Source organism: Malus domestica, chromosome 07 (assembly GCF_042453785.1).
Source record: "Malus domestica chromosome 07, GDT2T_hap1".
Lineage (NCBI taxonomy): Eukaryota > Viridiplantae > Streptophyta > Magnoliopsida > Rosales > Rosaceae > Malus > Malus domestica.
Window position 1 is genome coordinate 466007 of NC_091667.1, and position 23286 is coordinate 489292.

The window sequence follows — 23286 nt, forward strand, 5'->3', positions numbered from 1 at the left end:
GTTTTCATCAGAACTTTAAGCACCCCGTATTATTGATTTATTAAGGGCCAAATAGAATACATAAAGAGTTTTTACAACATCAACCTAAAATCTAGACAGAGATGCTGTTTGGAACACCGATTCCTCATCATCAAATTTAGATAGAGATGCTGTTTGGAACTCCCATTCCTGTGACACCGGAGGTTGAGAATGGCTTCAAAAGCTCGTATGGAACAACGCCTGCTCCAACTCTGTTTTTCAGTTTCATATTGGTATTTCTCTCATCAATAATTCCTTCTAGCCTCTTCAAATTGCCACTGAATCTCTCATATGCGGCCTTTATAACAGGATTTTCAGCCCAAGCTGGCTCTAGACTATCACCAATATACTCCTCATCGGGTGAATGATTCGATAGTACATCTATCACGGCCATCACTGTTGTTGCTTGAATCTGTGAGGGGAAGCACATCAGCAGAGCCATTTCTGGTTTCTTCATGAAGTTCTGGAAAAACTCGTCAGATGGATCTTCAGTTGGCATGTTGGTTCGAGCAATTGTAGGGTGGTTAGGGAAATATCCGGCAAACGTGTACTGACCAAAGTTCACTGCTGAATGATGACCAGCGGTTACCCAAATGATAGTAGTCAAAGCGTGAATCAGACTTTCCGTGGTTTTCAAAACAGGCCACCATGGCTCATCTTTCTTGTCTGCATGACCTTTGGTTCTAACATCTGTCCACCAACCTTGAAGCTCCGTATCAGACTCAATAAGATTTGGGTCTGGATAGTAATGGTTCACATAAGCACTCACCCACTCCTTAATGGCGTCCCACAGAATGAGACCATCATTTGCAAATGGGTAGTCTTCAATTGTTAGCTTCAAGCCATGCTCAGATGTAGGATCCTTAACTGCCATTCCCCTGAAATCCAATCAACCAAATATGAACAAGCAATTCAAATTCTGTGGGATTTTCAGTGAAGTTTTCTTTGTAAAAATTGAAAATCTTCTTTGTATAAAGTTTCCTGCATCAAATAGTTTGGATTAGTCTTATGCTAGTTTTATCAAGTATAATACCTTCTGATGAGATCTTCTGGCAAAGCTTCCATGTCAAAGCGCCAAAGCTGGTCGTAAGCAACAGAACTGAACTCCGTGCAGTACTTTCCAAGTGAAAAGTTGCTCTCAATGATTCCATCTGCATTGATGAGGCTTTCTCGAGCCAGAGCATTGATTGCCATTGTATATCGCAAATGAGGGTGCAGAAGTCTGTAGATGGGATTCATTGCGCGTAATTGTCGATTAGCTGCAATTATGTAAGGCTCTGTACTGCAATGAGTCCTCAGCCTGTGAAAATATAAAAGTACAAACAAGTTATTATCCATGACTTAGTCTCATAGTTCCCAATTGCCACAGCTACAATAACCGAAGTTGCACACTTGAGCAGGAGGCATGATGTGAAGTTCCACATTCGTGGTTTCCTAATTGCTACAGCTTAAATGCCATTTACACGACTAGTTTGGTAGCTCAATGCCAATATAAAAAGGGATTTGAGCCATCTTGGGTACGCGTTTCTTACCAGTGCACGACAAGCTGATGATTGGCAGAGTCATGAGCAAGAACGTGGACTTTAGCAAGAATCCACAGCCAATGACCGGTGGCATCCCAGGTTGGAGTAAAGACTTGCTTCCATTGTGGCTTGTCAGCAACAGGCGGTCGAGTGAGTTCAATGGCAATAGGCCTCAGTGTCCCATCTTCAGTGAGGAAGAATAGTGTACGAGAACCATACAGTGTGGTACCTTCAATCTCTCTTACTTTGTTTATGTAAGGCATGAGCAGGTCATGGTAATCCAAAATAAACATCTTTTTTTCCTTCCAAGGCCTACATTTCATGTTCAAGCAATTTTGCATAACCTGGTTGCATGTTAAAGAGATTGGGGTGTGTTTATTATATCTCATTGACAGTCATACAACCTTTGATCGCCTTCTCAACCACTTCTGTTGTGATCAATGATTCAGGGGATCCATAAATCTCGGGGTCAAGTTTACTATTCAATTGCCATTCCTGCATCAGGAAATTACAGAATTTATTGCCACTAGAGGAAAAAATAGAGTTTAACCAGCTAAAACAAGATACGCTTGTAACTCTTTAATTACTTGATCACCAAGGAAGATGGCGACCTCGGGTGATAAATGGAATATACAAATTTGAATTTCTTGATTGAAGTGAAGGAGTTCTACTTGTATCAGCAAAATAATAAAGAAAGCATACCGTCACTATCTCGATACTACATGGATTAAGACCAGCTAGAGTTTGCCTGGAAAATGCATCAACTCTAAACCAAGCAAATTTATCACCTGCAATAGAAGACAAGTGATATACAGGGTGAAGCCAACAATTTCGTGGTCTGTTTTCCTCAAGAGGGAATCATCATTTAGAAATTTGAGGGAGGGAGGCTTACGGTCAATTATTTCAGGGGTCTTGAAGAGCAGAAGTTTGTTTTCGCCACCTGTAATAGCCTCGACTAGCAATGGGATAGTCTTGACTAGCCCTTTGAAGATTGTCTGGGAAATCTTCTAACGTGACTCCTTCGTTAAACAGTGAATCTATGGCTGTGAAGTCTGTAAATTCTGGTTCTGGATCAAGAATTCCTGCTGCCTCGAGCGAAGGGATCAACGTACGTAGCACAGAATTCAGTGTCTTTGTAAAAAATGTCAGATGTTTCACCTCTGAAAACGCTTCATCTCTTGTTACATACACACTGCTGATTCTTTGTTTTCTTGGTGCATAGTCACTGCTGCTTCTTTGTTCCGATAAAGGATCTGCAATATTGGTAGAAAATATATGATACAATAATCACATTGCTCTCATAGTTTCTCAGTCATACAGTTTCCCACATCCGAAATTAGCATATAATAAAAGAAAATGGTTCATAGCTTGAATCATTGTCCTTAACATTAAGTTCTTGAAGCACATGAGCTTCCATTTCAAAAGGCATAAACACAAATTTATTTTTGTACATGTGTGTTATGAGACACAAACCAAAACAAACTTTTAGTTTTCAGTGTCTAGAACACTGTTTTATTTTGGAGAAATTAGGTTCTCATCCTTCATTTTGCTACTCTATTGATTAAAATCCTAATCATTTTCAATTTTTGATCAAGGTCCTTGGTATTAATAACATCATTAATTATTTCAATAATAAAATATTTTTTTATTTCTAAATATATTCATTTAATGTTAAAAATGTTACAATTAGTATATTTATATTTATGACTAAAATTTTTTATCATATATTTTTAGTTTTAGTTTGTACCCATTTTTAATTTGTAATTCTTTTTTAACTTATACCAATTTTCTTTTCAGTTTTAATTTGTACCCATATATTAATTTCTTTTTGTGCCCATATTTTTTAAAGTTTATTTGTATTTGTACCCATATATTTTTTTTATTTGTACTTTTTATTTTGCTAAATGTACCCATGCTAATTATATGTACTCATTCATGTAAAACTTTTTAATCTTAAAATGTGCTCATTCTTAAATATACCAATTTGTTATATGTAAAATGTACCCTTTTTTTATATAAAATCTATTCAATTTTTTTCTAATCCATTTTTAAACTTATATGGGTACATTCTTTTTTCTTTGATTTTAAAATGTATCCATGTCAAATTAAATCGAAGAAATTTACTAATGTTATTAAGCCTAATATCTTTTTTTTGTTGTTGTGATTTTGAAGAATGTACCCATGTTTTGATACAATAATTTTTTTAGTTAATTTTGACGAATGTACCCATGTTTATATATATACACACACACAATAGAAAATTTATATTTTAATATTTTTAATCCCACAAATTATGGTTTTTTTATATTTAAAATCTCATTTATATAAACAACTAAAATTTCTAATTTTTAATTAAAAAAATATAGTAACGTACATAGAAATAAATTATTACATTAATTTCAAGGACCTCGATCAAAATTAAAAACAAACAAGGTTTCAATAAAAGAATATTCATAACTAAAGACTGCATCCAAAGTCTCCCTTTTATTTTCATATATATGGGAGCTAATTGGCTGCTAAGGGTTTCTACCCCTCTTTTCCCTATATCTCTCGTGCCGTGACTTCATATTCCAAGTGAGATAGAAAGAAGAGGTTGAGGGATTAGTATGTAATTAGTTGGTTATATAATTACCCTTTTCAGAGCGTGGTCTTCCAGTTCTGCAGCTCCTCGGGTACGGGTGATCTTTGCCGCCAAGGACAGGCCTAGCCAGTTTATCATCGTGGTCTGGATCGCCAAGGTCGTTATAAGTATCATAATCGTAGATCCTATTAGATGTTTTTCTTTGGCCCGCCCCATCTCCTTGCAAAGTCTGTAGCTCAGATTCTCTTAGCTTCTTCAACCCACTTGGAGTCTCTGATGGTATGTACGACTGCTTCGAATCATTACATGTTCACACAAATTAACACATCAACTAATTTTGTGGAAGACTAAGGGGTGGTTTGGGAGTGAGGTGCTTAAAACAAAAGCACCCATGAAAAAAAGCTGTGAGGGTTTTAGATGTTTGGTAAACTGAAAAAAAAAAGGGCTTATTTTGGAAGCTGATGTGAGAATAAGCTGAAATCAAAGGAAAAAGCTGAAGCTGCTATTTGTAGCTTTGGAAAACTGGTTTTTTTTCAAAGCACACGGAACTACAGTGCTCCTTTAATGAAAAGACCCACTATCAGACTGCTTTTTTTTTTTCAAAAGCACTTTTACAAAAAAGTTTACCAAACACTCAACTAATTTTTTTCACAGCCGCTTATTCTCACAGCACAGCCGCTTATTCTCACAGCAGCTTTTTTCAAAGCACAGCAATACCAAACCAGCCCTGAGTCAGCCAAAACCAGTCAAAACACATGGTAATTTCTGTTAGTTTATAAGTGTATATGCTGAAATATAATAAGAAGTCAGCTTTAAATATCAGCCCTTGGATCATAGTCCAAGTGTGCAGCTAAGATGTAATCTTAGATTAAGTAATATTTGCTCTTGCTACATGTGCTCAGTGTGTGCGTATGAATCAAATAGAGTGCAGAGTCTTTTCTTCTTCTTCAAGCTTAACTCTCTCTTTCTCTAAAACTCTCATTTCCTCTTCTTTAGTACTCATAGATTGATTGAAACTTATATACAAGATTATAGTCTGTATGCTAACATGGCCTCAGAGCCAGGTTTGATCAATTGATACTGGACGTTTGGATCTGTGAAGAGTGTTACCCAGAAATCGAGTCGATTGTGATCTGAGTCTAACATGGCAGGATCGAGTAGTAGTGAGGTGAGAACACCGATTTTCAAAGGTGATAATTATGAGTTCTGGAGTATTAAGATGAAAACGATTTTCAAATTTCACGGACTGTGGGATCTGGTTGAGAAAGGTTTCGAGAGTTCAGATTCGAAGGATGATGGTGAATCTGATGGAAAGAAGAAAGAAAAGGAGGAGTCGAGCAGTATTGAGAAGCTATCTCTAGCTGAGAGACTGATGAAAGATGCTAAAGTTCTGGGTCTGATTCAAGGAGCTGTTTCAGATGAAATATTTCCCAGAATCTCTTATGAAGAAACCTCAAAAGGCGCATGAGATACTCTGCAACAAGAGTACCATGGTGATAAACAGGTTAGAAATGTTAAATTGCAAGGTCTTCGTAGGGAATTTGAATATACAAGAATGCGAGATGATGAATCACTTTCTGTTTATCTTACAAAGTTATTTGATCTGATAAATCAAATGCGGAGTTATGGAGATGAGTTATCTCGAGAGAGGATTGTTCAAAAGTTATTGATTAGTTTGCCATCAGCTTATGATTCTATATGCTCTGTTATTGAACATTCGAAGGATTTGGATGTGATTGAGGTACAAGAAGTAGTGGCTTCCTTGAAGAGTTTTGAGCTACGTCTAGATAGACATTCTGAGCACAAAACTGAGAAAGCATTTGCTAGTCTCAATGTGAATCCCAAACCAGCTAAATTCACTGGAAATCAAAGTGCAAGGTACCATAAGAATTGGAAAGAAAAAGGGAAGAGGTGGGATAACAAACCCACTGATGGTGCTAGAAATCCTTGTAAATATTGTGATAAGCTACATTTTGGTGAGTGCCGATTCAAGGGTAAACCAAAGTGTTATAACTGTGATAAGTTTGGTCATCTTGCAAGGGATTGTAATAGCAAGAAACCAGTGCAACAACTCAATTATGCAAATAAGGTAGAATCTACACCTACCATGTTTTATGCTAGTAATCAAATTAATACTAGTGTAAAGGACTGTGATGATGTATGGTATGTAGATAGTGGGTGTAGCAATCATATGACTGGAATGGAGGATTTACTTGTGGATATTGATAAGAATGTAACTGCAAAAGTTGAAATGGGTACTGGACAGCTTGTTGATGTAACTGGTAAATGGAGTCTTGTAGTTGAAACTAAACTAGGCAAGAGATATATCAAGGAGGTTATGCTTGTGCGTGGACTGAAAGAAAATTTGCTCAGTGTGGGTCAAATGATGGAGCACGGTTATTATTTGGTGTTTGGAGGTCACAAGGTGGAAATCTATGATGATAGCTCATATTCCAACATGGTTGCTAAAGTTCCAATGAAGGGAAATCGAAGTTTTCCAATGAAATTACAGACTGGAATACATATTGCTTTCAAGGCAAATGTATGTGCTTCTACTACTATGTGGCATAAAAGATTGGGACACCTAAACATGAGCAGTTTGAAATTGATGCAGGAACAAGAAATGGTAGTAGGATTACCAGAAATCAAAGTAGTTAAAGGAGTATGTGAAGGTTGTGTTCTCGGCAAACAATGTAGAGAAGCATTTCCAAGGGAAGCTAATACTAGAGCATCAATTCCTCTAGAGCTTGTGCATAGTGACATTTGTGGTCCGATGCAGACAACTACAAAAGCTGGCAATAGATATTTTCTTACTTTCATAGATGACTGCACCCGGATGTGTTGGGTTTATTTTTTAAGGCATAAATCTGAAGTTCTCAGTGTGTTTAAAAAGTTCAAAGCCACTGTGGAGTTGCAGAGTGGTTATAATCTAAAGCAGCTTAGGAGTGATCGAGGAGGTGAATACACTTCAATGGAGTTTAACAAGTTTGTTGAAGATGTAGGCATGGAAAGACAACTTACCACTCCATACACACCACAACAAAACGGTGTGGCAGAGCGAAAGAACAGAACCATTGTGGAAATGGCTAAGTGTCTCATGTTGGAGAAGGACATCCCACTTGAATTTTGGGCTGAGGCAGTTAATACCTCAGTGTATATTCTGAATAGATGTCCAACCAAAGCTTTACATAAGAAGACACCTTTTGAAGCTTACAGTGGGAGAAAACCAGGAATTAAGCATCTAAAGGTGTTTGGTTCTTTGTGTTATGCTCATGTGCCAAGTCAACAGAGACAAAAATTCGATTTGGCAAGCAAGAGGTGTATTTTCTTGGGATATGGTAGTTGTGAGAAGGGATATAGACTTTATAACATTGAATGTTGTGTTTAATGAAGAAGCATGTTGGGATTGGAATGCACAGAAGGAAAGAAGGGAGAGTATCCAGATCATTGAAATGTCTGAAGGAGAACAAAACTGTGAAGGAGGTGCTTGTGATTCTGAAACACTCAGTGAAGAGAATGTTGGGCCAAGCTTAGTTACTGAGCTCTCTGATCAAGAAAGAATGACAGGTCCACAGGATTTTGATCACACTCCTCTCAAGTACAAAAACATTGCAGAAATTTATGAGAAGTGTAATCTGTGCATTATAGAACCCGAATGTTTTGAAGAAGCTGCCAAGGATGAATCATGGCAGAAGGCTATGGAAGATGAAATTTCTATGATTGAGAAGAATCATACTTGGGATCTTGTTGATAGACCATTTGATAAACCAATCATTGGAGTCAAATGGGTTTATAAAACAAAACTAAATCTGGATGGTTCAGTGCAGAAAAACAAAGCACGGTTGGTTGCAAAAGGTTACTCTCAGAAGCCTGGAATCGATTTTAATGAAACTTTTGCACCAGTGGCAAGACTTGATACTGTGAGAACTTTGGTGGCCCTTGCTGCACAGAAAGGATGGAAATTATTTCAGTTAGATGTAAAGTCTGCATTTCTAAATGGAGTGTTGAATGAAGAGGTGTATGTGGATCAACCATCTGGTTTTGTTATACAGGGCAAGGAAGACAAAGTGTACAGGCTCAGGAAAGCTTTATATGGTTTGAAACAAGCTCCAAGAGCTTGGTATGAAGAAATAAATTCCTATTTTGCAAAGGCTGGATTCCACAGAAGTCCGAGTGAAGCTACTCTTTATATCAAGACATTTCACAGTGGCATTCTCATTGTGTCACTATATGTAGATGATATTATCTACACTGGAAGTTTAAAGGAGATGATAGCAGAGTTCAAAGGTGAGATGATGAGACAATATGAGATGACTGATCTAGGATTACTTCATCATTTCCTTGGTCTTGGGGTACTGCAGACAGATAATTACATCTTCTTGCATCAAAAGAAATATGCAAAGACTTTGCTTGAGAAATTTGGACTTAGGGATTGCAAGCCGGTTGCAACACCATTAGCTATGAATGAAAGACTTACAAAAGTAGATGGAAGTGATCTGGCAGATGAGACTTTATATAGACAAATGGTGGGAAGTTTGCTATATTTGACAGCAACAAGGCCAGATATTATGTTTGCAGCAAGCTTATTGGCTAGGTTTATGCACAATCCTACCAAGAAGCATATGGGGACAGCTAAGAGAGTTCTGAGATACATACAAGGCACTGTGAACTATGGAGTTGTTTATGAGAAGGGAAAATGAGTAGTGTTGGTTGGTTATTGTGATAGTGATTGGAGTGGAAGTGAAGATGATATGAGGAGTACATCTGGCTATGCATTCAATCTTGGTTCTGGTGTGTTTTCTTGGGCCTCAATCAAACAAAGCAGTGTTTCTCTTTCAACCGCAGAGGCAGAATACATCAGTGCAGCAGAAGCTACTGCACAGGCCATTTGGCTAAGATTTGTACTCTCTAATTTCGGGGAAGAACAAGCAGAACCAACTAAGTTGTTGTGTGATAATACTTCAGCAATTGCCATATCAAAGAATCCAGTTCATCATCACAAAACCAGGCACATTAATCGGAAATTTCATTTCATCCGAGATGCACTTCAAGATGGTGAAATTGATCTGGTATACTGCAAGACTGAAGAGCAGATTGCAGATATATTCACTAAAGCTTTGGCAAGGGATCGATTTGAATTACTGAGGACAGCTTTGGGAGTGATTTCAGCACATCACTTAGAATGGAGTGTTAGTTTATAAGTGTATATGCTGAAATATAATAAGAAGTCAGCTTTAAATATCAGCCCTTGGATCATAGTCCAAGTGTGCAGCTAAGATGTAATCTTAGATTAAGTAATATTTGCTCTTGCTACATGTGCTCAGTGTGTGCGTATGAATCAAATAGAGTGCAGAGTCTTTTCTTCTTCTTCAAGCTTAACTCTCTCTTTCTCTAAAACTCTCATTTCCTCTTCTTCAATACTCATAGATTGATTGAAACTTATATACAAGATTATAGTCTGTATGCTAACAATTTCAATGTTCTAAAAGACGCTTGGCGCTAGACGGGCATCAGGTTGGGGCCAAGTGCCTAGGTAGCTAGACATGATTTAGGCGCGGGTCTACGCACTAGGTGGATTTAAGTAAATTTATAATATATTGTATAAATAAGTGTCTATTTATACTTAAAAGAACACCTAATTGTAATGACATACATTAATTGCAAAAAAAAAAAAAAAAATTGAAATATAGATTGTATGGTGTTAGAAAATATTGAAAAACAAGTTTCTTACATTTTATTGCCAAAATAGAACGCAAAAAGAAAGTTATTGATTTTGTGTCTTAGTGAGGGTCACGACATAGGCAGGTGCCTAGGGACTAATTGGGACAGTGACTAGCTGCCTAGCGCCTAGGCGGGGTTTAGGCAGAGATTTTGAGAGAAGTGGTAATCTTAAGAAAGAAGATAAGAAAGTGATCACTTTTTCCTTCTTGAACAAAGCATTATTGATTAAAAAAAAAACTTCAACAATACATCAACGACGTGTACAAAACATAAATATTGACTGCACTGCAAAATTGGAATAGTATAGCCTTCTAAAAGGCTAAACTAAAGTGCAGGGGAGTGCCAAAATTTATCATTAGTTATAATCCACATCATCATCAAAGTCTTAAAAGCTTCCACATCACTATTAATCAAGACCATTAGATGTTATAAGATTTGATGGCTAAAAAAAGTGTAAAAATATTTGTCCCTTGAGCCTGATCTTCCACACACACGTACATATATAATAATGAGAAAGCAAGGAAAATTTATAAGGATCTAAAATAGAGGACCTTGTTGGTGAAGAAAATTCTCTTCTGAGGGTTGTCAAACTTGGAATGAACCCAGGAATTGCAGGGAATATTAACAGTGCCGTTCGGGAAGCCATCGAGGTCGATGCTCTTGATGAAGATCTCCTCGTGGTGTTCATTCTCTATCTGAACAGCTCCAACGTCTCCAAACCTTGCTGGGATGGTGAAAGTAGCCTCATACACCACCTCTCGTCGTTGTGGCTCACATTGTACGCATACCCCTTTGTTTCCTTCTCCAACCTCGTCTCCACAAAGCCCAATTCAAAAACATGTAGTGAATAAATTAATCCGTATTTGTAAAATTTAAATTGCTATTTGTTCATACAATTGTAAAATCATATGCTATATGAAGAAATTAAGTTGAGGTTCCACCGGAAAGTTGAGGTCCCATTAATGTGATAAAAATCCACCATAAAACCCATTAATGTGAAGAATTGAGGTTCCGCTATGCAAGGTCTCTCCTCTCATCAATGTAGGATTCATGTTTGCAAAAAACAATATTGCGGAAAGAGAAACAATGACCAAGTGGTGAATGGTTTGGATGGATATGGCATTCCTCTTTAAACCACTGCGTCTCAGATTCAAACCTTTCCCTCTTCTTATGGTGTAGATCTAGATCCTGTTGTTTGTCCACAAAAACTTTCTAAGGTTTTGGAAAATACACTCAACAGCTCCTCAGGTACCAAATTATTTTCACAAAGCCCCTAAACCCTTAATTTTCATCCAAAAATGATGATACCATCATAAATTTTCTTCAAATGACAAAAACAACCTCAAAGATTAAATTCACATTCATCCCTGAGATTTGTGTTGCACACACATTCCGTAAGGCTACAAATTGTTTTCACAAAATTCCTTCCGTTAATTTTCCATCAAAAAACAAATTTAACCTGAAAGATTAAATTAGATATACATCCCCGAGATCTATTTTGTATTTTCACATTTCACGTAACCTCCTCGTACGAAATAAAAAAGAATCATGATAAAATGTAACATTTTTAGTGTAAAAATTATTTATTTTTTATTTATAATGTACCCATATTTTATGATAAAATTTAACTATATTTAAATTTAAAACGTACCTATATATTTATAAATAAAAATAAAACATTTTATTTTTGAAAAAAAAAATCTGATCATATTTCTCACAATTCAATTTGAAGAGAAAAAAATAAAAAATTCCTATTTGGTATTAATCTTTGCATGATTTTGGGAAGGACTTGATAAGTGTTGTTAGTAAATTTCTTAATTAATACCGAAATAACATTTTTGTCCTTCAATTAAAGTATTCAAATTAATAAACTTTAAATCTAAGATTTTGGTCAATTAGAAGCCGGAACCAAAGATTTTCCCACTAAAAAAAAGAAAAAAAAATGAAAACAACAAAAGAGTTGGTAAAATGAGCAGCCCTAATGAAAATAGTTATTTGTGTTTGCGTGCACGCGCACACACACATATATGAAATCTTTAAGGGAATGGATCTCTTTTTATTTTATTTTATATAAAAATGGGGATTAGTTTACACACACACTCTTTAAGGGAATGGATCTCTTTTTATTTTATTTTATTTTATTTTTTATAAAAATGGGGATTAGTTTACACACACACATATATATGAAATCTTTAAGGAAAGAGATCTCTATTTTTTTTTATATAAAAATGGGGATTAGTTGTATGGTCCACACTACATTGAACTTTAACGATCCGAACTGTTTATTTTTCAAGTTGCACCTCATGATAGATCATCCTTACAAAATATTAGCTAAATCGGAAATGTTTAAAACATCTAGTTGGGTTCAAAGAAATTAACGAATACTTTGTTATATAAGAAACAATGAAATTTTATTTTGATAATTAAATAGGCAAATGGTTTAATTTTTGTAAGGATGATCTATGAATCAAGACTTACAAAATAGACTGTTCGGATCGTTGAAGTTCGATGTGGAGTGAGCCCAACACCTAATCCCCATTTTTTAAAAAAAAATGGGAATCCCTTTGCATAAAAGGGCCTGATATATGTGTGTAATATATAGTCTCCTACCATGAAGGGATCCCACATAGAGATTCTTTGTGTTCACTTCACATCGTATTCGAATTATCAAACTATCAATCTTTTTGGTATTCCTTCAAAGATTATCTCTATGAAATATCACTTTAATGTGAAACCATTTGACCATTGGATTAAATGGTCAAATGAGTGTTTTTCTTTTTTAAACCGTACACGTCTATGTTCTTCACTACAAATGGATACTGATAGGTATTTTTACCACCTGCAAAACTAAGGATAAAAACACTAAAAAATACTTGCAAGAGAACAAGTTAGTCGTAGTATAGTAGCTCAAGCAAGGTCGTTTTCCACAGAGATTGAATGAATAATTTGTATTTAAACTAATCCTTAGCTAATTATTTAAAACAAGATTTCGAAAAGGTTGATTTTGGAATTTTAAATAATAAAAACAATTTAAGAAATTAACAAAGAAAAACTAAAGAAAATAGTTTTGAAAAATAAAGTTTAAAGCCTAGGGTTCCGCCATCTCCTTAACAATCCTATGTAGTTTTATCAATTACTTATAAATTACACATGCAACTTTGAAGGTTAGGTTTTCCTAATTTATATTCTACTTGGAACCTCCAACATAGAACGTATATCTAACATGCAACCTGTCCGGACGTTCGGATCAGATTTGAACATGAGAGATTCATTATGCTTTATGAAAACCCTTTGAAAAACCATGCAACCCTTAAGACGTGGTGTTCATCTTAAGTGAAATTGCAATTATTAATCACAAGAAGCCAGCGTCAATTTTAGGGAACCTTCCGACCAAAATTGCATCAAATATCTAAACATCCTAATGGTAGCTAAGCATTAAGACATAGAGACAGTTTAAGCACAGTGATTAATAATTCAAAGTAAACATGCATAATATCATAAGCAATTGAATAAAGACTACATATTCATGCTAAGGCTCAATGCTTCACCCTAGCAAACGGAAATTAGTTACGAACAACCATAAAACAAAATATTATTAAAAATAAGGATAGAAAACACCTAGAAAATAAACTTGAATCCAGAAGTTGTGCGTTTCCTCTCCTCTCCTTCTCTTCTTTTTTCCTAACTGCTAAAAAGTCTTATTTATACTACTACAAAATAAAACCCTAAAAAGTCTTAGAATAAAACTATGAAACATAATAAAATAATAAAACAGAAAATAAAAGGTTTCCTATTTGAACTAAAATTCGGATTTCTCAGAAAATCACACTTTTGACCAACCAAATTAACTCCGATTTGATCTCAAAATGTCTCTTTTTAAAGCTTGAGACGTCCCCTACAAATCCTCAGAAGGAATCTTCCTCAAAATATCCCATCTTGACCTCCAAAATACCCAAAATATCCAGAAACGTCAATTTGGGAAAGCTGCGCGCTGGGCCTTTATTTCGTCACCACGGTCAAACGGCTTGGTAGAAAAATCTGGAATTTCGATATAATCATCTTGAAAGACTCACGAACATCTTCCACTTGGAATCACTCCAAAATTCATTCGTTTGATCACTTTTTGCTTCAGAGGAAGTCGAATGTCCGATATTAGAAATATAACTCAAAGTATCAAAATTCTACCAAAATAACCAATAAACTGTAACTAAGAATAGGGTAAAATATATGGTATAATATGGGATCATAAGATACCTTAATGATTTTGGATTTGTCTAATTTTGTACAAGTATGATCTATAATGATGAGCTGAAATATAGATAATTTGAATCGTTGAAAAAAAGTTATGAAATGAGCACCACAAAGTGTCACTCTTCCTCAAATAATTTTATTTGAGGCATCCTTCAACTGGAGGGGGCTATATAAATATGGAAAGTAATTTTCACACATCATTTTTAGCTTCTTACACATCCCTATTATGTAATTCTGATAGTAGATTCTGTTTGATTTATTTAATTCAATTAACATAAATAAGGAACAATGTGTTAGAAGCTAAAACTGATATGTTAAAATCACTTGTATAGACCTGAAACCAATCGATTATCCAAGTACAGAAAGAGTCCGAAAATAGATTTGAAAGGGGATTTCTGTCCATTGAATCAGGTGTCTGATTAGAGTTGATTTCCAATTGGTTTCTTTATAAAGATAAAAAGAAAGGCTGTTTTGAATAACCTTGGGGCAAATCGTTTGTTATTTTCGTGCAAAAAAAATAAAACTCGAACGAATTAATGAACAACAAATATAATAGAAAGAAAAAAAACTCACTTGTATCAAACAAAAAAACTCTCAACTCTAAAAATATTTGTGGATGTAAAGATATAAATTTAAGATAATTATTAACTACGTACGGTCAAACTGGCTGAGGCTGTGAGACAATCTATTTGTGTTTATTCTAATGGGAAATGTTATATATATATATATATATATATATATATTCTGTATGCTTAGAGTACTGCTTGCTTACTGGGGTCAAGCTCGGCGCCAACAAGCTCCAAAAGCAAGGTTTTTCGAAGCAAGTCGATATTGTCATCGGGGGGACGATTCAAGCGTATGCTGGACCCTCCAGCTGTTACCGTCACCGTCACCAAAGCCTTTACCGTAAACGCCTGATTCTCCGTTGAAGTAACCGTGAACACTGATGCAGGTGATGATTTGAGCTCACCAGAAGTGGCACGGATCACCAAGGATGAGGATTTTTTCTTATTACGATTTTGATGGACATGGTGGCGCGGAACGATGCTGATCAGGGAGGGGCTACCATCCTTAATCAGATGATTAGGGTTAATGGACGATTTTGGTAAGAGAGAGAAGGATGGGGCATAAAGCTGAGACGTCATCATCTCACCTACGAGTTGGATTAATATGCTTTCTAATTTGGTATAATTTTTTTTGGAAGCTTCTAATTTGCTAGAATAGCTTTGCAAGTTCATGCATTTATAGAGAGACCAGCCTTCATGCACGTGCTCATGCACGAGCAGAAAGTATTTTTTAAATCACGGCATGTTATGCATGATTTACATGTTTTAAATGTATTTATATGCGTAAATTGACAAAATGAAAGTTAAATATTTGAAGTAAATGAATAATCTTAGATCAGATATCGTTTGTTAAAAAAAAACAATCATTTGACAACTAATTTAATTACATTATTATCCGCTTGGGAAAGATCTTTTTTATAACTAGCAAATCACATTATTATCCGCGTGGAAAATATCTTTTTTTAACCGACATTACACACCTCTTAAGATATTTTGAATGTACTTAAAAATAGAGAAAATAATATTTCAAGAACATCTGATTGAATCACATTATTCCAAGCTTATTGTAAGGTACTAATTAAAAAAAAAAACAGTACTAATTTATCACCGACGCTACACGCCTCTTAAGATATTTTGAACACAGCATTTATGATTTTCTTTATTTTTTATTATATTTTTCTTTCCCCTTCACGTGGGCACCATCAACTTTCACTTATCCTTCTATTATTTTATTTTTTTCTCCCTCCCCACTTATTATTTGTATTATAATATTATATTTTTTGATGATCAAATTACCAAATTACCCTTGCATTATTTGATATATTGCTATAATATTATATTTTATGATGATCAAATTACCAAATTACCCTTGCATTATTTGATATATTGTATTGGGCTGCTTTTGGATTTTTTGGCCGAGGGGCAGTTTGGTCCAATTTTTTTTATCGAAGCTGGTGACACCAAAACAGCCTTCCAGTTTTATATATAGATAAATGAGAGAGAGGGTGAGGACTCGAATCTTCTCCACCCAAAACGGGATAATGTTTGTGTTCTCATGTGAATCCTAGAATGCCACACATTTGGTTTTGAGACTAGTCTTCCGTCAGCTCCAAGTACTTCATGTCTTATATTCAAATCTCTTTTGAAGTCTTCCTAAATGACGAATGACTTAACTATATGTCTCCAAATTGAATGTTTTTTTTTTTTACAAATATGATATTTAGATGATGATAAAGAGAATGAACGGCTCCGACTATGATGTTCAGATGGTAAAGATTCGTTATTTGTAAGTAGGAATACTAATTGGTTTTCTCACTGGAGGAACACAAGAATTATCCTCCAAATGTAAGTGGCCTCTTTGTGACTTTTCTAATTTCGTGACAACTCCACTTAACACAACAGTGTTAATTATCTTGTTATCTCCGAAACCTAAATGTAAAGAACCAAGGGGCTCTTCCTCTCGCCTAAACCCTTTTTCGTATCGCCGATAAAACTTGCAGTGCACAAGAACTACTTTTTTTACTCATCTATCAAATTCTGCGTTACGGGTTCTAATAAAACGAGATTTTGTTGGCGAAATTCTGGATTTTTTTTTTGGTTTCAAATTTGTAAAATTGGGATTGAAACTATCATTATCTGAGGTTTTTGATTGTTGGATTTTAATTGAAGAAAGTTGAAAGTTCCACTACAAAACTAATTGGCAATATAAGGAGTAGTTCAATCTCTTATAAGCCATTGTAAAAAATTTTCTTTTATTGATGTGAAACTCTTTTACATTTACATCCTCACGTTGATCTGGGTCTCTCTGTTTTGAAAAATAAATGGGAAACTCAGTGTTTCAGTGTGTAAAAATGAAGGCTTGGATTTTTAGTGTGGGTTTGGTTTCTGCTTTGTGGGGTTGTTTGTGCTGGAGAGAACAGCTTCGAAGAAAAAGAGAAGAGAAAGAGCATGGAGACTTGGCCGGTAGTGGCAGGTGGCGAGGAGGGCGATGTTCACTGGCGAAATAGGGTGGTCGGGGTACGTCGTCAGAGACGAAGTCAGAGATTTGTATGAGCGGAGGCATCCTCAAATAACAAAATCACAATTAAAAATCTCAAGAATTTATTGAACAAAACACTAATATATTAATCCATAAATTTTTTCATACAACATATTACATTATTTCTCAAATCGATTTCATGTTTTGAAAGCGTTGCATAACAATATCATTACTAATACCATTAAATATCTCTTTATATAAAAGTAATCATGTTATCATTCATCCAATGATCTCAAAATTAGAAAGCTAAATTCTAAATTGAAATGCCAAAAACAAATTAATGAAGTAAAGTCGTATAAAATACCTTGTGGAGTAAAATTCTTGTGTTGAATTTTGATAATTGATTACTTGAACTCCAACTATCTATAACACTCCAAAGTCAATTGAGTTTTGGTTGAATAAAAGGGGAGGAAAAATCTGGAGAAATTGAGGACTGGAATTACTTTGCCGTACGTGGTGGGATGAGTTTTGTGTGAATTAACGACCTAGGGTTAGAAAAACAGGGAGGCTCAATTAAATTAATTGTTAATTAAATTGTCATTAGGTAGGACATTTGGGATCCAAAACGGTAGACTAGTTTAGTTGCCTACCAATTTTTTTAATTGTAGTTTAATTAGAGCTGATTATTGAGAATTGGAACGCATCCATACATTTTTTTTAAATGAGTTGGGACATCCACCCCCTAGACCTACACTAGCTTCGTCCTTGTATGCGGTTGCGACTAAGGAAGACAGTAGGGATCATGTGGCCTCATCATCTCCATTTTCCCTTGTGTGCCAACAAGGATCATGTGACAGCTGTTTTTATGTGATTGCAATTATAGCTTAAGGTGTAAAGCTTGCTTAGTAGGTGTAAAGTTTGACTTGTAATGTTTATAAGTAATAGCCTTCCCGTAAGGCTCATCAATAAGAAATATTACAAAAAAATAATATGGTATCAGAGCAGGATTAATCCTTGCTCTGCTCTGCCTTCACTCTTCCGCTGCTATATTCTCTCCTAGGAGACACACACACACAGAGCTCTTCACCCACCGAGCGGCCGGCAACCCCGACGGTACAAAACGCGCTTTAACATAATTTCACGATTAAATTGTGTTTTGACCCAAGAAAAAAATGATTTCAACAAGGCTTGTGTATCAGATTTAAAACGCATGAGATGAACCCATGTGAAGCGAGTAAAATCATCTACAATAGTTAGGAAATAACGTGCTCCGGTGTGTGTATGAATTTTGTGTGGTCCCCAAATATCACAATGAATCAAATCAAAAGGTGCAACCGATTTTATGGAACTTGAAACAAAAGATAAACGAGTTTGCTTTGCTAAAGGACAAACCTCACAAACATGCTTGGAATCAAATATGATTTCTGGGATGGTTTGGAATAAAGAGTGAAGAGGGGCTGATGATGGGTGCCCAAGATGTTGGTGCCAAAGTCCTGAGGTGCGGTTAACATGATTAACTAGGTGAGGATTTTGGCTTGGTGTGAGGTAGTAAAGCCCATGAAAATGCTTGCCCAAGCCAATCGTCCTCTTCGTATCCATGTCCTGCACAATACAAAAATCGGGATAAAATATTACGTTACATTTCAACCCCCGAGTAAATTTGCTCACAGACAATAAGTTTACACAAAATTTCGGCACATGTAAAACTCCAACAAGAGATATCTCTTATGACAATTTAATGGACCCAATGCTTTCAATTGCACCTTGTCCTCCATTAGGTAAACCAACAAAATCATGTTGTGTTGTTGTTTTGTTATCGTTGGGTGATAGATGAGAAATGTCATATGTTACCCCGTTATCCACAATCCAATATAATGTTGAATGCTGATCATGTTGTGCAATATTGCAAATGGGTGTATATATACTACCACCTCTTGGTTTTCGTCGTTAGGGGAGAACATGGTTTGTCGACTGCACAAGTCCTTATACGGACTCAAACATGCCTTTCGTAGTTGGTTCCAACGATTCTCATCTGCCATTCAAGGGACTGGTTTCCAACAATCATGTGTTGATTATTCATTGTTTACTCAGGTTCGTGAAGATTCTATCAATGTGGTATTGCTTTATGTTGTCGATAATAAGGGTGAATTTGTATTGATGAGTGCGTTTTTAAAGGCTTATGACACCATTTTTCAACATACTTGTGCTCACACTCCTCAACAAAACGGGATGGTTAAGCGCAAACATAGGCATCTTTTGAATGTTAGTCGTGCATTACGTTTTCAAGCCAATTTACATTTAAAGTTTTGGGGGGAAAGCATACAAACCGCTTGTTATCTCATAAATTGCCTTCCTACACCCTTACTTTCATATAAATCTCCCTATAAACTTTTGCACGGCACACCACCCGAATATTCTCATCTTCGGGTTTTTGGGTGTTTATGTTATGCCACCAATCTTACTCCCTTGCACAAGTTCGACACACATGCACGTCGCTGTTTTTTCTTCTTTTGGGATATCCCTTTGGTTAAAAGGGCTATCGAGTTTATGACCTTGATAGCAAGCAAATTTTCATATCTCGTGACGTCGTTTTTCACGAGCACATTTTTCATCTTGCTACCTCACCACCAGAAAATCAATTAGATTCCCCCGTATTACCCATTCCACATGATGACACATATTCTCCTTTAGTCTCAGCCCAAACACCCACACCACCAAATCCAAATCCACCTACAGACCCCACTAATTCCAACTCTTACACAAAAAATTTAGAAAACCTCTCACCACCCACCCCTAAACCCACTTCACCACCACAACCCGCCCTTCCACCCCAGCCCGCTCTTCTTCCACTTCGTCGTTCTGACCGAATTAAACATCCATCTGTTCATTTCAATGACTATCAGACCCATCATGCTGCTTTGCTCATGCCCAGCATTGTCCCTTCCTCTATGTACGGTACGCGATATCCGCTTCAACGGTACGTCTCATACTCTCGATTATCTCATTCTCACAAATCATTTGTACACAACATATCCTACCTGGTCGAACCAGCCTCTTATGAGGGGGCCGTCATGACCCTAAATGGATTGCAGCCATGAATTCTGAGATTCAAGCTCTTGAAGACAAACACACATGGTCCATGGTTTCTTTACCTCCTAGCCAACGACCCATTTGATGCAAATGGGTCTTCAAGATCAAGTACCATTTCGATAGTACCATCGAACGATACAAAGTCCGTCTTGTAGCAAAGGGGTTCACTCAACATGAGGGCATCAATTACAAAGAAACATTCGCTCCGGTTGCTAAACTAATTATTGTTCGTTGTCTCTTGACTGTTGCCGTTGTTTGGAATAAGCCTTTGTACCAGATGGATGTGCAAAATGCATTTCTTTATGGTACATTACATGAGGAAGTATATATGCTACAACCTTCTGGTTTTCATCGTCAGGGGGAGAACATAATTTTTCGACTCCACAAGTCCTTATATGGACTCAAACAGGCCTCTTGCAGTTGTTTCCAACGATTCTCATCTACCATTAAAGGGATTGGTTTCCAATAGTCACGTGCTAATTATTCATTGTTTACTCAGGTTCGTGAAGATTCTATCACTGTGGTATTGCTTTATGCTGACAACATGATCATTACAGGGAATGATGAGGAAACAATTAGCAACCTCAAGAAATTTCTTAGTGGTTATTTCCGAATTCAAGATCTCAGACAGTTAAAATACTTGGTGTTGAAGTTGCATGTTCCAAAGCTGGGATTTCTATTTGTCAATGTAAATATACCTTGGATATATTGGAGGAAGCCAGTTTACTCGGAGTAAGACATGTGAAAGTACCTAGGGAACCTGATTTGGTATTGACAACAATAGAAAGTGATGCTTTCAAGGATCCAACTCGATATCGACGGTTGATTGGGAAATTGATTTATCTTACAATCATAAGGCTAGAGATTATGTATGCAGTGAACAAGAGAGAACAAAGTATGGAATGCCCTTAATAACCGGAGAATCCAGCAGGAAAGAAGAGTCTGCAGCTGTGGACAAACCTCCTCCGTATTGGCCACCCCCGTTGGCTAACAAGGGAGGAGGAACTAACTGAAGAAAGCCCGAACCGAGGAAGGAAACACTGGTGAGCCACGACCGAAGGGAAGAGGTTTGTCCACAATAATACAGCTACTCAGCAACTACGGAGGAGAATGCTAGAGGTTTGATTTAATTAAATTATCTGAGGGCCTTCTTGAGGGCCTCCCAAATCTGGTCCAATTTGGAGGGCTACCTTGTAAGTCGAGGGCCAAGGCGTAGCTTTAATCCACAATACATTATCCCATGCTACAAACGGGCTGGGCCGAGGGCCCGTTCCTTCTTATTTTTGGACTCGTCCCGCCCTACTAATTTCGTAGACCCGCCTCGCCCCGCCCTGTTTTGTGTTTCAAATTTTTGGACCGGCCCCGTACCCGCCCCGAACCGCATATACCCACCCTGACCCGCGGGTCCAGGACCCGTTTGCCCACCCCTAACACACACACACACACACACACACACACACACACACACACACACAGTTGAGCCAGCTTTGGTTTTTGCATACTGCTTTGAGCTGGCTGTACATCTACCCAAAGGGAAAGGGAATTCGAGAGCTTATGCATATAAAGGAAAATTACAACAACCCGGAGATTTACATTACCAAAGGGAATTCGAGAGCTTATGCTGCATATGAATTTGAAATGTTAAACTTTGATGTTTTGTAGGTGTTGGCGAGGGAAATAATAGCTCCCTGCCTATCAAGACTGCCCTCAAGGATAGTACCAGGATTAGATACCATTATCAACATCTTCAATATCTTTCGAAAGCCATCAAGTCAGTACAAAGGATTTACGGATATGGTGTCAACTACATTTAACTAATCAAAAAGCAAAACACACATATAATATATACATTGCAAATCAATTCAAATTTTGATACGGAGTTGAAGTTTTATTCAATACGTGCGCAGGGAGGGCGTTAAGGTGAAGGGATACTTTGCATGGGCACTTCTGGATGTGTATGAATGGGACTCAGGCTACACTGTTCGATTTGGGCTCACTTATATTGACTACAAACATAAAATGAAAAGGTACCTCAAGTACTCTGCATATTGGTTTAAGATGTTCCTCCTCAAATGATTGATGGTGCAAGAGTGTGGAATAAGGTTATAAGAGTATTTCAATAACTCATTACTTGAAGACGAAACTCCCTCCATCTACGTGACAAAATATTATGTTTTTTCTCTTCTTGCATCAATAAGGTCTGGATCACATATAACATCGAGACCCATCAGAAACTGTATCACTTGTTCATGAGTCGTGTACTATTTAAGAAACTGATTGCTGCTTCCGTTTATATTCTTTTTTCTTCTTGGTTAGGAATACATCGGCGTTACGAGGATATTTATTGATAAGTTCAATAATTGATCACACGTTGAATATCAAATATTCGTCAACTATTACCTCGTGAAAACCAGTCCTTTAGATCAGCCCAAACTTCAACTAGTGTATGGCAATAGAACAAGCTCCTGATTCAAGGAATTCAATAACCAAGAGGCAACTATATCGTTGTGTTGCCCTTATAGCAAATCATATACGAAGGAACACCTATACTTGCGCTAAAATTGGTCAAGCGTGCAGGATCTTTTGACCTGTCCAGGCTCCTTGCTTACTCGATCGAAACTCAACCAGTAGATAAAGGTCGACTGGCATTTGATGATAAATCTGCTTCTTTGTTAGGTCTAGTACAGGTTGATTTCTAGTTAGTAGTGACGTTTGGGATTCCACCCCTACTATTACCAAAAATGGAAACCAATTCAATTAGCCATATTGCACGTCTAAGGCCATCTCTAACCGAGGGCTGGCCAGAGGGCTCATTTGAGCCCTCTGGCCCTCCAAGATTCCCCAAGATATTAATATTTTAATGAACAGTACAGGGCCATATTTGCCTCCGTCTCCAACCGAGGGCCAGAGGGCCAAATGGCTCGTTTTAGCCTTGTCACAAAAAACTGTCTCTAACTGAGGGCCAAAGGGCCATAAGGCCAAACATAATTTATTATTTAAATTTAAAAACTACAACAACTTAAATTTAAAAACAACTTATATTTAAACACTACAAAT

General features: G+C 36.6%; 2 protein-coding genes across 2 annotated transcripts in view; one reads left to right on the forward strand and one right to left on the reverse strand.

Moving 5' to 3' along the window:
* LOC103420476 (vicianin hydrolase-like) overlaps positions 1 to 22429 on the forward strand; it is a 48987-nt gene extending 26558 nt beyond the window's left edge. The window contains exon 14 of the transcript XR_011582959.1: positions 22394 to 22429. The gene's annotated coding sequence lies outside the window, so the exon portion shown is untranslated. The remainder of the gene's footprint in view (positions 1 to 22393) is intronic.
* On the reverse strand, positions 2 to 1880 carry LOC103438492 (linoleate 13S-lipoxygenase 2-1, chloroplastic-like). The gene is made up of 3 exons (XM_029105001.2): positions 1551 to 1880; positions 1052 to 1318; positions 2 to 896 (listed from the first exon to the last, which is right to left on the reverse strand). Exons 1-3 carry the CDS (start codon positions 1862 to 1864, stop codon positions 137 to 139), a joined length of 1341 nt encoding a protein of 446 aa, XP_028960834.1. The 5' UTR covers positions 1865 to 1880; the 3' UTR covers positions 2 to 136.
* Positions 22430 to 23286: the final 857 nt, after the last annotated feature.

Excerpts from the sequence above, each read along its gene's own strand:
- LOC103438492 (XM_029105001.2), bottom strand. The coding sequence starts at position 1,864 with ATGAAATGTAGGCCTTGGAAGGAAAAAAAGATGTTTATTTTGGATTAC. Across the intron at positions 1,319-1,550 it reads CATCAGCTTGTCGTGCACTG|GCTGAGGACTCATTGCAGTA; the intron begins GTAAGAAACGCG and ends ATATTTTCACAG. Across the intron at positions 897-1,051 it reads CCAGAAGATCTCATCAGAAG|GGGAATGGCAGTTAAGGATC; the intron begins GTATTATACTTG and ends ATTGGATTTCAG.